General features: G+C 41.6%; 1 protein-coding gene across 1 annotated transcript in view; it reads right to left on the minus strand.

The window, feature by feature from the left end:
• MGAT5 (mannosyl (alpha-1,6-)-glycoprotein beta-1,6-N-acetyl-glucosaminyltransferase) overlaps positions 1–15674 on the minus strand; it is a 307459-nt gene that overhangs the window by 116593 nt on the left and 175192 nt on the right. The window contains exon 10 of the mRNA XM_006834588.1: positions 6856–6989. Within this exon, the coding sequence (XP_006834651.1) occupies positions 6856–6989 (134 nt within the window). The remainder of the gene's footprint in view (positions 1–6855; positions 6990–15674) is intronic.

The following is a 15674-nucleotide window of genomic DNA, read 5'->3' on the forward strand; positions in this document are numbered from 1 at the left end:
TCCACCATGGGTGACCCTGCTGGTTATTTAAAACACCGGTGGCATAGCCCTCAGAATCACAGCAACTCAAACCACCACAGCACGACAGACAGACGAGTGGTGGCCGTTTGTTTTATGGACCCCTTCAAATATGTAAAAACTGGTTTGAGCTTGTAGGCTAACCAAACACAAGCCACAGGATGGATGTGGTCTGTAGAATGCTGCTTGCCCAACTACATTTTTTTAAAACAGTTTTATTGAGGTATAAAGGCAGCACTAGCTGTGGAATCAACCCCAACGAATGATGATCTCATTTGCGCAAAGTCTGACAGCTCCATGGGGCTTTTTAACAACTGTCCTTTGGGTAGTACATCTTGCCAGGCCTTTCTTCCGCGGTGCCTGTGGGTGGACTGGAATTGCTAGCCTTTTGATTAGCAGTCACCAGTGGCTTAGGCATTAGTGCCACCCAATGAAGCTTTATTGAATTTGCATATCAGTAATTGATTTAATTGACATAACTGACAACACACAAGGGGCTTTCCATGAACATTTTGAAGCTCCTTCGTGAGAAGCTGTACACATTTAAAGTGTACAATTTTCTAAGCGCAGACATATGTGTACACCTGCCATTGAAATTTTCACCATAATCAACATGGTGAACATGTATAATTTCTTCCTTATCCCTTCCAGCAAACCACTGATTGGCTTTCTGTCACTATAGATCAATTTGCATTTTATAGACTTTTATAAACATACAACTACATGGTATGTTCTCCTTTTTTTTGTGAGGGTGGGTGGGTTTGGTCCTTCTACTGAGCATCCTTGTTCTGAGCTCACTTAGGCTGCTGGGTGTTATGGTGAATTCATTCTTTTGTATCAGTTACCTTCATTCATATAGGTGAGGAGGCTGAAGGAGGAGCTGCTGCCCCAAATCATAAGACAATAGCAGAGCTGGCCCAGAAACTGGTCTACAGCTCCTATACAGCATTCTCCTACCATGCCATCTGATGGCAGAGCTCACCAGCACATCTAGAAAACTCTCATGCTTCTACATGTTCTGTAGCTTTTGTACAAGCCTGGTTTTACTCCTCTTCCATCAATTGCCCCCCAGCCCCCACTTCTAATTCCCCTTGGATCAGAAAGAGAGTACTGGGAAATGCCCATTCGAAACCATTTCATGTCGTACTCTAGCTTCCCTAGGTAATCGGAGTCAAACTAAATCCAAAGGAGAGTAGCGCATTCATCAAATTGTGCCAGCCACTGAGGTGGGTAAGCAAAACAGATTTCATTCCTGCCCTTATTGAGTTTGTTGCCAACAAGTGGATTCCAACTCATGACCTCATGACGACTCATGTGTTACACCATAAAACCACTCCATACGGTTTTCTTGGCTGTTGTTATAATGGAAGGTTCAGACTGCCAATCCTTAGGTTAGCAGTCCAGTACAAATCATGTGTACCCCCCAGGGACCTCCTATTATAGCTTGTTGCTGTTGTTGTTGTTGAGTGCCGCCAAGTCAGTTCCGACTCATGGCAACTCTGTATGTCTAGTAATTAGAGAGAGACTGACAACAACAGGTAAGTAAATAGAGGATTGCAAGTTGAGTCAAATGATGATATAAAAGGGTGAACCAGGTTCTGTGATGGGGCAAGGTGTGACAATCGAGGCAACCTGGACATAGGAAGCCTGTCTGAATAGGTAATGGGTTTGAGCATTTACAGGACCAGATATCAGAGATCTGACCAAACATCAAGTTGAGGGAGGGGTGTGTCGGGGCCAGTGGGGCCAGAGCAGGAGATGAGTTGTCCATGCAGAACAAGCCTCGACTAGCTCAGAAAGCCTCCTTATCTCAGCCTGCCACCACTGAAGTGGGATTGTAAAGTTAGTGTTCTAAATTTAAAATGAAACCTTTGGAGTGTTTTAAGCAAAGGCCAGGCAGACACGAGCCAATTTACATTCCAATAGGTTTGCCATGGCTGCTCTGGGTAAAATGGATTAGAGGAGGGCAGGAAGTTATTAAGGATGAGAGGAGAGAAATGCTGAATCTTGTTTCTAGAAGGTCTGTTGCCCCATTTTCAGGTTATGGGTAAGGAACAGTCCATGAGGAAATGCTTTAAACTCAGACTGTCTTTGAGGACTTTTCTGAATTGAGGTGAGAATGACTTTGGTTGTTGCCACTGGTTCCCCAAGCCAAAAACAATTTGAATTCCCCAAATAAGAAGTATTTATTCTTTGTGGAATTGGCTGCAGGGCTGTGGCTGAGCTCCCCATTTTTGTGGTGGGTAGCCAGGTGCAGCAATTTACTTGTTATTACCAGCATTTGCTTGTAGTTTCAGCTGCAACTGTCTAGACCATCCTTCTTGAGTCCTGTAAACAATAATGGCTGCTAACCAATAGGCTGGGAGCTCAAATCTATCTAGAGGCACCTTGGAAGAAAGGTCTGGTGATCTACTGAAAAACTATGAAGTACAGTTCTACTGTGACACCCACGGAGTTACCATGAGTCCTGTTCTAATGACGGGCTCATCTTTGCAGGGCAGAGAGCAGAGGAGCTGCTCTGTTAAGTAAGGAGTAGCAGGAAAGGCCAGAAGCTCAGTTGTGAAGCGTGACTTTGGACGAGTTACTCTAGTTCTTTGAGCCAGTTCCCCATCTATAAACCGAGATGGTTAAGGATCATTAACAGCTGCCCTTAGTCTCCTCCAAAGAACTTGAAGTGCACCACCCCACACGTTGGACAGGAAAGGCTCTGAGAAGTGTCAATGTGGCACACATGCACGGCTCTCTCCTGATATTAGTGCATTAGTTATAGAATAAACGCTAGTGTGTGCAGAAGGTCTGCTTTGTTGTTCCTGTTAAGTGCCACTCATAGTTCGGACTCATAGCCACCCAGTGTAGGGTTTCACCCAGTGAAGAGCAGCTGGTGGGTTTGCACCGCCGACCTTGTGATTCAAACTGACCTTGCAGTCCAGTGCGCATCCTACAGCGTCACCCCAGGACCCTAGAATGTCTAATAGGAGGTACCTGCTGGCTCGTCTTGACAAGGATTTTAGTAAAGCACACTGATGCTTTCCATTCATCATTATCCATCAGCCTCAATAATGAGGTGCCGAAGGAAGAACGCTGAACATGCCCAGAAGATCATAATGGGTTCCATGCCAGGGCTACTGGCCAAATGTGGCCTCCAGAGACGTACTTGATTTACACAGGAAACAGCAGAGTTCAGGGGTCAGCAAACTTCTAAGCAGAGGCAGATAGTAAATATTTAAGGCTTTGAGGACCATACAGTTTGCATCATAACTGCAGCTTGAAGCAGTCCTAAACAACACACTAAGGAATGAACATGATTATGTTCTAATAAAACTTTATTAAACAACCAAAAAAACAAACAAAATGGGCGGTAGGTTAAATACAGCCCATAGGTTTGCTAACTCCTGGCAAAGTTTAAAAATTTGAATTCGAGTATCTTTAGGCAGATTAATGTTTTCCAGTTTCTCAGTGGCCCTGAAGAAAGGCCTGGTGATCTACAGTGAAACCCCCAGGGAATGCAGTTCTACTCTGACACACGAGTTGTTTGAGTTAGAACTGACTTGATGGCAATTGGCTTTTCACAGATTCTCCTATTGCTTACATCTTCCCCACCCTCCATACACACACCAATTCTTGCTTTTGTTTTTCCTATCTGGCTCCAATAATGATATTAATAATGTTGTTGTTGTTAAGTGCTTTGAAGTTAGTTCTGACTCATAGTGACCCTGTATAGGATTTCCAATGCTGTAAATCTTTGCAGGAGCAGAAAATCTCATCCGTCTCCCATGAAACACCTGGTGGACTCCAACCACCAACCTTGTGGTTCTCAGTCCAGTGCTTACCCTACTGAACCATCATGCTCCTGAGATTAATAACAATAGTAGCAATTATTATTTAGACTTACTGTGTACCGAGTACTGCTCTAAGCACTTCACAAATATTAACTAAATTAATCTCCACAAAAACCATAATTTCATTCCCATTTTACAAATGAAAATTAGTCAGAGACAAGTTAAGTAAGTCATCCAAGATCAAACAGTAGGTGGCTGAGCCATAAAATAAGCCCAACAATGCTCACATACTGTGTGTGTTCAAACCTTTGAGAATATGTCCTAAGTTCATGCTAAAACTTTATCGTAGTTTTCATCTTTTGGGGCCTTTCCTAGCAAAGAATCCTGGAATGATGTAATACAATTGAAATGACACACTGGATTGTGGGTATTTAGTGGCACTGTAGGATAAGCACTAGACTGAAAGGTCTGTTTGAACAGCAAGGTGGTGGTTCAAACCAATCAGCCGTTCCTCAGAAACCCATAGAGGGTGGCTATGAGTTGGAAGTGACTCAATGGCACTTAACAACAACAGGCAAAGACCACTGCAGATACACTGATGCTCAACTGTCTGAGATAAACACTGTATACAAGATCAGACCACGTGCACAGGTAACATCTCAAAACTCGGAGACATTTCTAGACTGCACCCTGAATCACTTGACTCAAGGTGGCTGATTAACACTTGGGATTCTGACTGGCATCCGGAGAGCGTTATCCTTTCACTGGCAGTTATTAGTATTAATTTTTTTTTTTAAAAAAAGAAGCTTTCAGAACCAATTACGAGTTTGTTTTTCTAGGGAAATGGAAGAAGCTGTCAGGCACCTAGAAGGCGGGGCCACTTGCATTCCAGAGGAGATACACTCTCAATGTCAAGTTTATACAGAGATGTGAGCAGTTTCTTGGAGGTGCAGAGGGGAGATCACTGTGACTCTTCTCTAGGAGACTGTCTTCCTGAAACCAAGGTTGGGACAGCCAGGCTGACAAGGAGAACTCCCAACTTGCCGTGTTCACCCACTTTTGCCAGAAAGTCAGCCAAAGAATGCATTGTTAAAGCAGGGCAGATTTTAATATAAGGGAAATAAAAATGTATACATTCAAGGGAACACTTCAAATAACCATTTATAACCCTGATTGATGTTATTTTACTTGTTGTTGTTAGGTGTTATCTAGTATAATGTTTCCAAGGAGTAGCTGGTGGGTTTGAACCATCGACCTTGTGGTTAGTAGTCCAGTGCTTATCCTACAGTGCCATTTATTTGGGAGGGGAGAGTATAGACTAGTGCAGGAAGAAAATAAATCTTATTTACCTGATGAGGGTTTTTTTTAACCTCAGCGCTATTGGCAATTTGGGCCAGTTGCATAAAGAAAGTTCAATAGTATCCTTGACTTCCACCCACTAGATGCCAGTAGCGTACCTCCACCAGATTCTGACAATCAAAAAACATCTCCAGACATTGCCAAAAGTCCTATAGGGGGAAAAACTATCTCCAGTTGGGAACCCTAGACTAGACTAAGACAGACTTTTAGCTACTGATGGCAAAGACAGCCATCTGGAATTAAATCAGCTTCTCTGGAAATGGGTCAATCTAAAACTACGTTTGGTATAGCTGACCTCTTGGAACTATGGGGTGGGAGGCAGGGGGAGACAGCAAAGTTTTCAGTGCCAGAAAAACAATGACAGAAAAACCATTTCCATCCTGTACATAAACTTGCACTTCCCCATTTGTAAGAGTTTTAACTGCCTGGTAAAGGGAGGCACCACAGCTTACAATCATTCTGGAAAGTGATGGACTCTTACATTTAAGAATGTTGTTGTTGTTGTAAGTGCCATTGAGTGGGTTCCAACTCATAGTGACTCCGGATAGGGTTTTGGAGGAGCAGCTGGTGGGACTGACCCGCTGACCTCGTGGGTTCACAGTCTAGTGCTGGTCATACAGCACCACACCAGGAGTCCACATTTAAGAATAGGCATATTTTTAAGTATTGGAGATGTACCACTCTAAGGTAAGCACTGGACTGCTAACTGCAAGGTTGGCAGTTTAAACGCACCACATGCTTCTTGGAACTCCTATACGGGGTCACTATGTGTTGTAACTGACTCAGTGGCACTCAACAACAACAGAGATGGTTTAGGAGTTCTGGTAGCAAAGTAGGATAAGTACTGGACTGCTAAGCACGAGGTTGGCAGTTCAAATCCACCAGTTGTACAACAGGAAAAAGAGGAAGATTTTTGCTCCTATAAAAATTTACAGCCTTGGAAACCCTATGTAGCATCAGAATCGACTTGATGGCAATGAGAGAGAGAGAGAGGGATGGTTTGTTCCTATAAAAACATTCCCTTAAAAAAACAACAAATGATGACCACATGCTCAGGCTGACTTCAGATACAAAATGATTTGCATTGCTTGTCAACAAGTTCCAACAATCTGGTTTTCATCCTTCTAAACTTCCCCCAGGTGTACCTGGAACTCACACCAGGCAAAGGGGCTCTGTAGGTCTCAACAGCCCAACCCTGTAGTACAATCTGTTTCAGCCTGTGGCGGAGAGTTTTCCTGACAGCCCCGGTGAACATTTCCCTTTCTGGGGTAGTTGTATACTGACACCTGACCATGGCGGTTGATCACAGCCAAAAGGATGTGAAGGTCACTGCTTTCCAGAGGCCAAGGGACCTGTCCACTTGTGTGATTTCCCAGAGGACAAAGGACCTCTAGCAGTGCCTGGCTTCCGAAAGGCATTTTCTCTCAGAAGCAAGTACAAGTGACACTGTGAGTCGTTTTCACAGCGCAGAGAGTGAGGGCACTGTGATACAGCCACTGCATGGGTAAGCAGATGCTGCCTTTATTAGATAACCAAATGCTGAGAAACCAAATCCTTGAACATTCTTGTTTACCTCTAAGCAGATCCCATTAAGGCTCTGGGCACTCGGCTTGATTACTCTCTGGATCAAAGTTAAATTAAATTACTCAGGAAGCTTCTTTTCTGAAAGAGCCACACACACACATACGGACTGACTCACCTTCCAGAAGCTATCCACCTTGCCATACACAAGGGACTGGTTCTGCCTTTTGATTTCGTTAATGTGGTAGATGTCACTGGAGTTCAGGTGCTGTTCCACCACAAAGCCCAGAAAGCTGTTGTCTGGGGTATGAGCTGATGTGAAGAAGAAAGGGAAGGAGAATTAGGGTTTAATTGGAAAGAAGCAGCATCAACAAGAATATAATACAAGCTATCTCAGAGATGAGCCAGAGCTTTCATTTTACCTGGGAGGAGTGGGGGATTGGCCTCCTCAATGTAGCTCTGACAAAGCCTTCACAACGAATAGTTCTATCCAAAATGGATCAAATCATTTCCCTTTCAGCATAAATTGCATTTGTATAAAAGGCATTAAGCTGCACATACCCTCCTTCCTGTTCCCCAACAGAAAGAGTCGCACTCCAGCTTCACCTCATAATGGCCAGAACCTTGTAGGGAAAGGGCTGAGTCAGGCAGAGGTTCTTAGTAGAGAACCATCTAACTCTAGCCACACCACATGGCAGGCCTTCGGTAGCACAGCAAACTGGACAATTGGGTAAAAAGGGATGGGGGCAAAACCTGGAAGTAACACTCCACCGTTCCACCTTCTTTAAGAATTACTCAGTAAAGAAAAAGAAAGATCAGGTTACGTGGGTTTAATGAACAGGAGGATGACATGAACACAGAGAAACCGGGAAGCTCACTGGAAATGAAGCAGCCCCAAATGTCAATCACTGCAAACAACAAAAACATAACAAAAACAAAAACAAAAAAGCCAATTGCCATCAAGGCAATTCCAATTCCTGGCAAGCCCATGTGTGTAAGAATAAACTTGCTCCATGGGGTTTCCAAGGCTATGACCTTTCAGAAGCTGATCACCATGTCTGTCTTCACAGGCACCTCTGGTAACTTTGAACTGACAGCCTCTTAGTTCACAGCCTAGTGCTTAACCGTCTGGTCTATAGAGTAAACTATTCAGAAGGAGAACAGCGTTTTTTTGTTTTTTTTTTCTGTGGATCTCTCTCAACATTTTGGTTTTAAAATTTCTCTATTTTAATACTTGGTAACAGGGCAAACCCCAAATCCTCCCCACACAGTTGTCTCTTATGCCTTTCATTTAAAAAAGCAATGTCAAGAGGAAGCAAATGATCAGAAAACAGTTCTTTCTTGACGAAACAAAAACCTTCCCTTTCCCCTGGATATCCAAGGAACCTGGTGGTGCAATGGTGAAGCACTTGGCTGCTGACAGGGATTGAACTCACTAGCTGCTCGGTGGGAGAAAGATGTGGCTTCTGTACAGAGAACAGTCTTAGAAACCTTACGGGGCCATTCTTCCCTGTCCTGTAGGTTCGCTGCATGAGTCAGAATCAATTGGATAGCAGCGAGTTTGTTTGTTTTTGGTTTTTATTTTTCATTTTGCCCAGAGAAATCTCACGGTTGTTTAGAAAATGAGCCTGCAGAAGCCCCATGCAGCCGATATTAAGAGCAACAATGGCTCTCCTGGACTCTGACCTGAATAGAACAGCTATAAATAACATGCAGCCAGATTCTGCCTGGTAATGGTGATAGATTTGGTAAAAACCACACATTGCAGTTTCAAACAAATTCATTCAAGGGGTGGTTAGGTGGTGGTCACCAATTAAATGGAGGAAGTAAGCTCCTTCATTTTTCTCTGTTGTTCTGGGGCAAGGAAGCGGGCTCAGGGGTCGCTGAAGAGGGGCAGGGCGACCTGCAGTAAGAGCCTCAGAGCCAGAGCCCCATCCTTGATGCCCTCCCTGCCACAGAGCTGTGGACTACAGAAATGAACGAGCTTTATCAGTGTGGTGGTGTCCCCAGTCAGTCCCCCAGGCTCCTGCCTAGAGGGGCAACACACCAGGAGATAATGGGATTATGACTGGGGAGTTGTGTTCAGTTGGGCCAATCTGTGATTTCATTTCTGGTTTTTGAACAAGTGCCCAGAGGCAATGGCTGCAGTTGGCTGGAAAGGAAATGACAGGCAGTTCCTGGGGTACAAACATCTGACTTACCTACAATGCACAGTTTTCAACCAACCCCAGTTAAAGTCTATTACATTACAATTTTGAGAAACATAGAAAGGCTCATGATAACACATGGAGACTCTTTGTGATGCAAATCAAAGTAGCATTATGATTGTATTATGTTACAGATGTTTTAGTGTACCTGCAAGTGTTTCTTTTTAACTGCAGAAAGGTATACACTATACACTAAGACAATCATTTGCCTAACTGGCATCAGATATAAACTGCACCTAATTGTTCTGACTGTATTACAAATTAGACTTACAGGTTTAGAAATGGAACTCTGACTTAAGCCTAGGTTGGCCTCTACTGAACAAATTCCACCGCAACAAAAGGCAAGGACTGAGCTTGCCCTGAGTCCTCTGTCAATTGCCCCACTCTTTGGAGGAGATGTGGGGGGCTTATTTGAAGGACTGTGGAGGAGAGGAGGAGAGCAATGTGCATGCTAAATGTAATACTATATATAAGATCAAAGGATGACCTTGAGTATATCCCAGCTGAGTTTAGAGACCATCTCAAGAGAAGACTGAACACACTGAAATTGCTCACAAGCATGAATTCAATGCTAAATGCTTTATAGTAACCGTTTTATTGATTTGAGGAGAAACAGAGACCAAGAGAGTTACATACACTACCTAAGTCCATGCACTAGGACCAAAGACAGATGAATTATGAGATGATGTCAGAAGTATCCTACATGAAGAAAGCAGGGGTCATTAAAAAGACAGGCAAGGAAGAAAACACCAAAATGGACATGTGAAGAGACTCTAAAAATTGTTCTTTAACAATTTATAGTGAATGGAAGAAATGATGAAGTAAAAGAAGTTTTTCATGAACTTTTTGAAGCCCCCACCTATATATATATATATATTTATATATGTGTTGTTAAGAGTGGTTGAGTTGGTTCTGACTCCTAGAGACCCTGTATAGGGTTTCCAAGGAGTGGCTGTAGGCTTGAATAACTGACTTTATGGTTAACAATGCAGTGTTGATCCTATGTGTGTGTGTGTGTGTGTGTATATATATACACATATATGTGTATATATATGTATATATCTGCTGGTGGTGTTGTTTTTAGGTGCTGTAGAGTCACTTATGACTCAGAGTGAACCTATAAACAACAGAAGGAAGCATTCTCTGGTCTGGGTTTGGCCTTTCTCATAATTGTTGCTATGCTTGAGCCCATTATGGTAACTTATGTGCCAGACCATCTCATCGGGAGTCTTCCTTTTTCTCTGACCCTCCACTTAACCAAACATGATCTCCTTCTCCAGAAACTGGTTCCTCCCAATAATATGTCCAAAATACCTGAGACAGACACCATCTTCGATTCTAAGGAGCATCCTGGCTATACTTCTTCTAAGATAGATTTGTTTGCTCTACAGGCAGTCCATTCAACCATCTTCACCAACACCATAACTCAAATGCATCAATTCTTCTCCAGTCTTCCTTATTCATTTTCCAACTTTCACATGCATAGGAGGCAACTGAAAAGATTATGGCTTGGTTCAGATGCACCTTAGTCCTTAAACTGACATCTGTGTTCTCTAACACTTACAGAGGGCATATGCAGCAGAGATTTGCCCAGTGCAATAGTACACTGTTTGATTCTCAGATTGTTGCTTCCATGAGTATTGACTGTGGATCCCCCAAAAATGAAGTCTTTGACAACTCCAATCTTTTCTCCATTCATCATGATGTTGTTTATTGGTTCAGGAGTGAGGGCTTTTGTTTCCTTTACATTGAGTTGTAATTCACACTGAAGGCTGTATTCTTTGATTTTCATCAGCAAGTGCTTCAAGCCCTCTTTCTTCACTTTCAGTAAAGCAAGGTTGTGCAGATTTTTAACGAGACTTACTCCGATCCTCATGCCCTGTTCTTCTTAATTTAGTCCCTCATCCCAAATTATTTGCTCAGCATACAGATTGAATAGGAGTGGCAAAAGGATACAACCCTGATGCATATCTTTCCTGATTTTAAATCATTGAGTATCCCCTTGCTTTGTCTGAATGACTGCCTCTTGGTCAGTTAAGTGTTTTAGAATAAATACCAAGTCTTCACAATGTTATCCATAGTTTGTTATGCTCCACACAGCTTTTACACAGTCAATAAAATACAAGTAAATATCTTTCTGGTATTTCAGACAAGATCCATCTGACATCAGCAATGACATCCCTAGTTCCATATACTCTTGTGAATCTGGCTTGGATTTTTGGCAGTTCCCTGTTGATATACTTCTGTAACAGTTTTTGAATTCTCATCAGCAAAATTTTATTTGCTTGTGATACCAAGGATATTGTTCAATAATTTCTACTACTATTGGGTCACTTTTCTTTGGAATGCATACAAGTATGGAAATCTTCTAGTTGGTTGACCAGGTAAATGTCTTCCAAAATTCTTGGCATACACTAGTGAGTGCTTCCAGTACTGCATCAGTTTGTTGAAATATTTCAATTATATAAATCAATTCCTGATTTATAGATATGTGTGTATGTGGCTTGGTGTGGGTTAATGCACTGGATTACAATGCTGGCTTGAACCACAAGATTGGCAGTTCAACCTCACCAGCCACTCCTTGGAAACCCTATGCAGAATTGCGATGGGTCAGAACTGACTTGATGGAATATACATACATACATATATATATACATATATCAGCTGATATACTGTATTTGAATTATTTTCAGCAAAATTTTAATTGTGTGTGATATTAACAATATTGTTCAATGATCTCCACATTCTATTGGTCACTTTCTTTGGAATAGGTACAAATATAAATCTCTCAATGGCATGTTGTTGTTGCTAAGCACTGTCGAATTGGTTCCAATTCATAGTGACCATGTATAGGGTTTCAATCTCCAAACTTGGGGCCAGCAGACCAGTGCTTATTTTACAGCACCATAACAGGACTCTAAGTGCTTTATAGTGACCGTTCTATATTCAAAACAACCTTCTATACAATGTTGGTACGAAAGAAAAACAGAGGCCCATAGAATTACTTATACTACCAGAGTCTACACACTAGGAAATGTCAATACCAGTTAGTTCCAGAGACAAAGCTTCTTAAACCACTCGAACACACAGTCTCACAGTCTAAATATTTCATTTTGTGGATGATGTGGTAAAATGTGCTTCAGAGCAAATTAATGTTATAAGGTAGACCAACATATACAGGTCGTTTCAGACTCACAACACAATTGAGTTACAATGTATGGCATGGGGAAAACTGCTGAGTAAGGGGGACATGCTTCAAGTATCTGAGGAGGATAATAAGAGGGAAGAGATTGGTGGAAACATCATTCATATGGTAAGAATGATGCATTCAGATTTGATGTCACCAACGTGGAATGGTTCACAGGTTATGAAGCCGGAGAACGGACACACCAGAATGTAATGGAAAGACAGAGCAAGGGAAGAAATGCCAAAGAAGAAAGAAATGATGAGGAGAAGGAAGGAGAGAAGTTGTCAAAAGATTTTACAGTGAAAAATCTATTTGGATTTTTTTCTAAACTAAATCAGGGGTTTCAGTTGCTTGAAAATATGGACTCAAATGTTAATCACTTTGCTAAAGTTGATAGGCAGATTTAAGAAGCAGTGAGATGATGCCACAAAATATATGAAGTGGGGGGTGGGGGGAAGGGTGACACAGAAAACAAATCTTCTGCCTAGAAATGCCATGCCCATACCCAGGGATAATCCACATGGTCCAGAACCTTCCTTAGGTGGAGTTATAACTACACTGATAAAATACCAATGCTCTTCTTCACTGTGTGAGTACATTTTTATTATGTCTATACTTTTTATGAATGTTTATACCAACATACACCTGTAAGTTTAGATATAATGTTTCTAAACTCTAAAGGCAAACAGAGAATGGATTTACAAAGATATGAGTTATTACCAATGATGATGAAAACTAAGATTCAATTTACGTCAGTTGACTTACAATGGAGTTACTAGAAGGGAACCTTATATACAAGAAAGACTTGTAAATCATGTTACCCAGTTTCTTAAGTTGTTACCATAATTTAAGAAAACAAAACAAAACAAGCTGATCTTTTTACATGGAATGTTTTTACAAGGCTCCTTTTTTGATTAAGCTGATTGTACAGAAACCCTGTCTGATAACCAGAACCAGTTGTCGTTGAACTGATTATGACTTAGTGGCCCCAGGTGCACCAGAGAAGAACTGCATTCCATAGGGTTTCCAATGGCTGAATTCTTGGGTGAATTAGATTACCAGGGCTTCCTGCCATGGCATCTCTGAGGGGACTCGAACTTCCACCCATTTGGAAAGTAGTCAAGCACTTTAACTCTTTTTACCACTCAAGGACTTCACCTGTCTAGTACACTCTACCAAAAGACATTAAGGATGGTTCTAATTCTTGACTAATTAAATAAATGAATACGTCAAATAACACTGGAATGGACTTGGTAAATATTCATAGTGGTCTTTAAATAATTAAAGAGAAACCTGTTTCTTATTAAGAAAAGCATTACTTTAAGTACCTATGTACAAACTTCCAAATTATTAAAACTTAGCTTGAAGGGTTCACTGAGCAGGTAGGTTCTGCCAATAAGTACTTTCCAGAAATACTGTCAGTTTAGCTTGAATAATTCATTCAATGGCAAACATTTTAGAGACCTCTTTTGACAAACTAGGATATATGCTCAGTATCGAGAAACTGTAATGTAAAGGGTCTCTGGGTGGTGCACACAATTCACACACGAGGCTGCAAACCAAAAGACAGGGAGTTTGAGTATACCCAGAGACTCCTCAGGACAAACACCTGGGAATCAACTTCTGAAGAAATCAATCACTGAAAACCCTCTGGAGCATGGTTCTACACTGACACCATGGGTCAGAATTGAGTCACTGGCAACTAGTTAGTGTAACATAATGGTGAATTTGTCATCTCACGGAGCATACCTCACGGAGCACATAGACGATGTAACAAATGTATACAGTTTTTCCACCTAGTTCTGGTGTGGTGCTGTAGGATAAGCACTGGAGTGTAAGGTTAGTTTGAACCACAAGGTCAGTGGTTCAAACCCACAGTCACTCCTTGGAAACCCTATTCAGGGTCGCTGTGAGTTGGAACTGACTCGATGGTACTTAACAACAACAGTAGTATTGGAGTTTTGGTATGGCACTGTAGGATAGGCACTGGACTGTTAACTACAAGGTCGATGGTTCAAACCCTACTAACTGCTCCTCTGAAATCCTATATAGGGTCACTATGAGTTGGAACCAACTCCACGGCACTTAACAACAAGCAGTAATAATGTCCTCTTTTAAAATACAATTCAACCTTTGCTAAGTCAAATAGACCTTTCTTCCAATTGCACTCATCCTAAAGCACTGTTTTTCTACCACTAAATCTAAAACTTTTCTAGAAAATACAAATACTAATTTTTAAAACTGTGCTAAAATGTATTTTATCACAAAAAATTTTGCTATTTTCACTCTTCTTATGTGTACAACTCAATGGTACGACCCTCACCACTCTGCATTTCCACAAAACTTTCATCACTCAAACAGAAACCCAGTTTCCCACAAGCAGTACTCCCCTTCCTCCTCCTCACCCTCTTGGGACCACTAACAAAGTGTTGGCTCTGTGCATTTCCTATTCTAGAGATTTCATCTAAGTGGAATCAGACAGTATTTGTGTTTTTATTTCAGCATAATGGTTCAAGGTTCATCCAAGTATCAAAACTTCATTTCTCTTTATGAATGAGTAATATTCCATTGTATGCATGTAGTGCATTTTGTTTATCCATTTATTTGTTGATAGATACGTAGGCTGTTGCCACATTTAGGCTATTGTGAATAATGCTGTAATAAACATTGGTGTACAAGTAACTGTTGAGTACCTGATGCAAATATTCATTTTAACAGATTATTTGGCCTTGAAATGAAGTTGGCCCCAAAGTGTTACACAGTCTCATACCAAAGAGCAGAGATTTAAGAACCAGTCTGGGCTCCTCCTTCCAACCTCATAGCCAGGCATCACCAAGTCTGTCAACTCAGCTACCTTCTCTCCACCTTTATTTGTCTGAGTCTCCTTAAGTCTTGATGCATTTGAGTTACGGTGTTGGAGAAGCCAGAAGAACAAACAAATCTGAGTTAGAAGAGGTACAACCAGAATGCTCCTTGGAGGCAAGGATGAAGAGACTTTGTGCCTCATATTTTGTACATATGATCAGGAGGAACCAATCTTTGGAGAAGGACATTATGCCTGGTAAAGTGGAGGGTCAGCAAAAAAGAGGAAGATCCCCAACGAGACTGATTGTCACAGTGGCAGCAACAATGGGCTCAAGCATTAACAACAACTGTGAGGATGGTGCAGGACCAGGCAGTGTTTAGTTCTGCTGTGGATAAGGTAGACAGACACAAGTCGGAGCCAACTAAATTGTCCTAACAACAACAACATGGATCTTTATTATCCTCCAAACCAAAATGAATTCTCTCACACTTACTCTTTCGCATACTTTTTTTTTTAACTTCTCTTTTCAATGTACATTGCTTATTTATTCATTTTGTTTGTTTTCCTGTAAATATGGGAGGGGTTTCTCCTCTTTCTCATCCAGCAGGAGACAGCAACTGTGCTCATCTAGCCCAGCCACAACCATACCTTTTGCAGCTCCACTCACTGGGCAAGATCCAATACAAGCTCAAATACCACCTGATTTATGATAGACAGTAGTCAATACCAATCAAATCCACCCTAAACTGAGGTGAATGAACGAAAATACAGAATGGTGTACAACTATGAGTCAGAAC

Source organism: Chrysochloris asiatica, unplaced genomic scaffold (assembly GCF_000296735.1).
Source record: "Chrysochloris asiatica unplaced genomic scaffold, ChrAsi1.0 scaffold00012, whole genome shotgun sequence".
NCBI classification, from domain to species: domain Eukaryota; kingdom Metazoa; phylum Chordata; class Mammalia; order Afrosoricida; family Chrysochloridae; genus Chrysochloris; species Chrysochloris asiatica.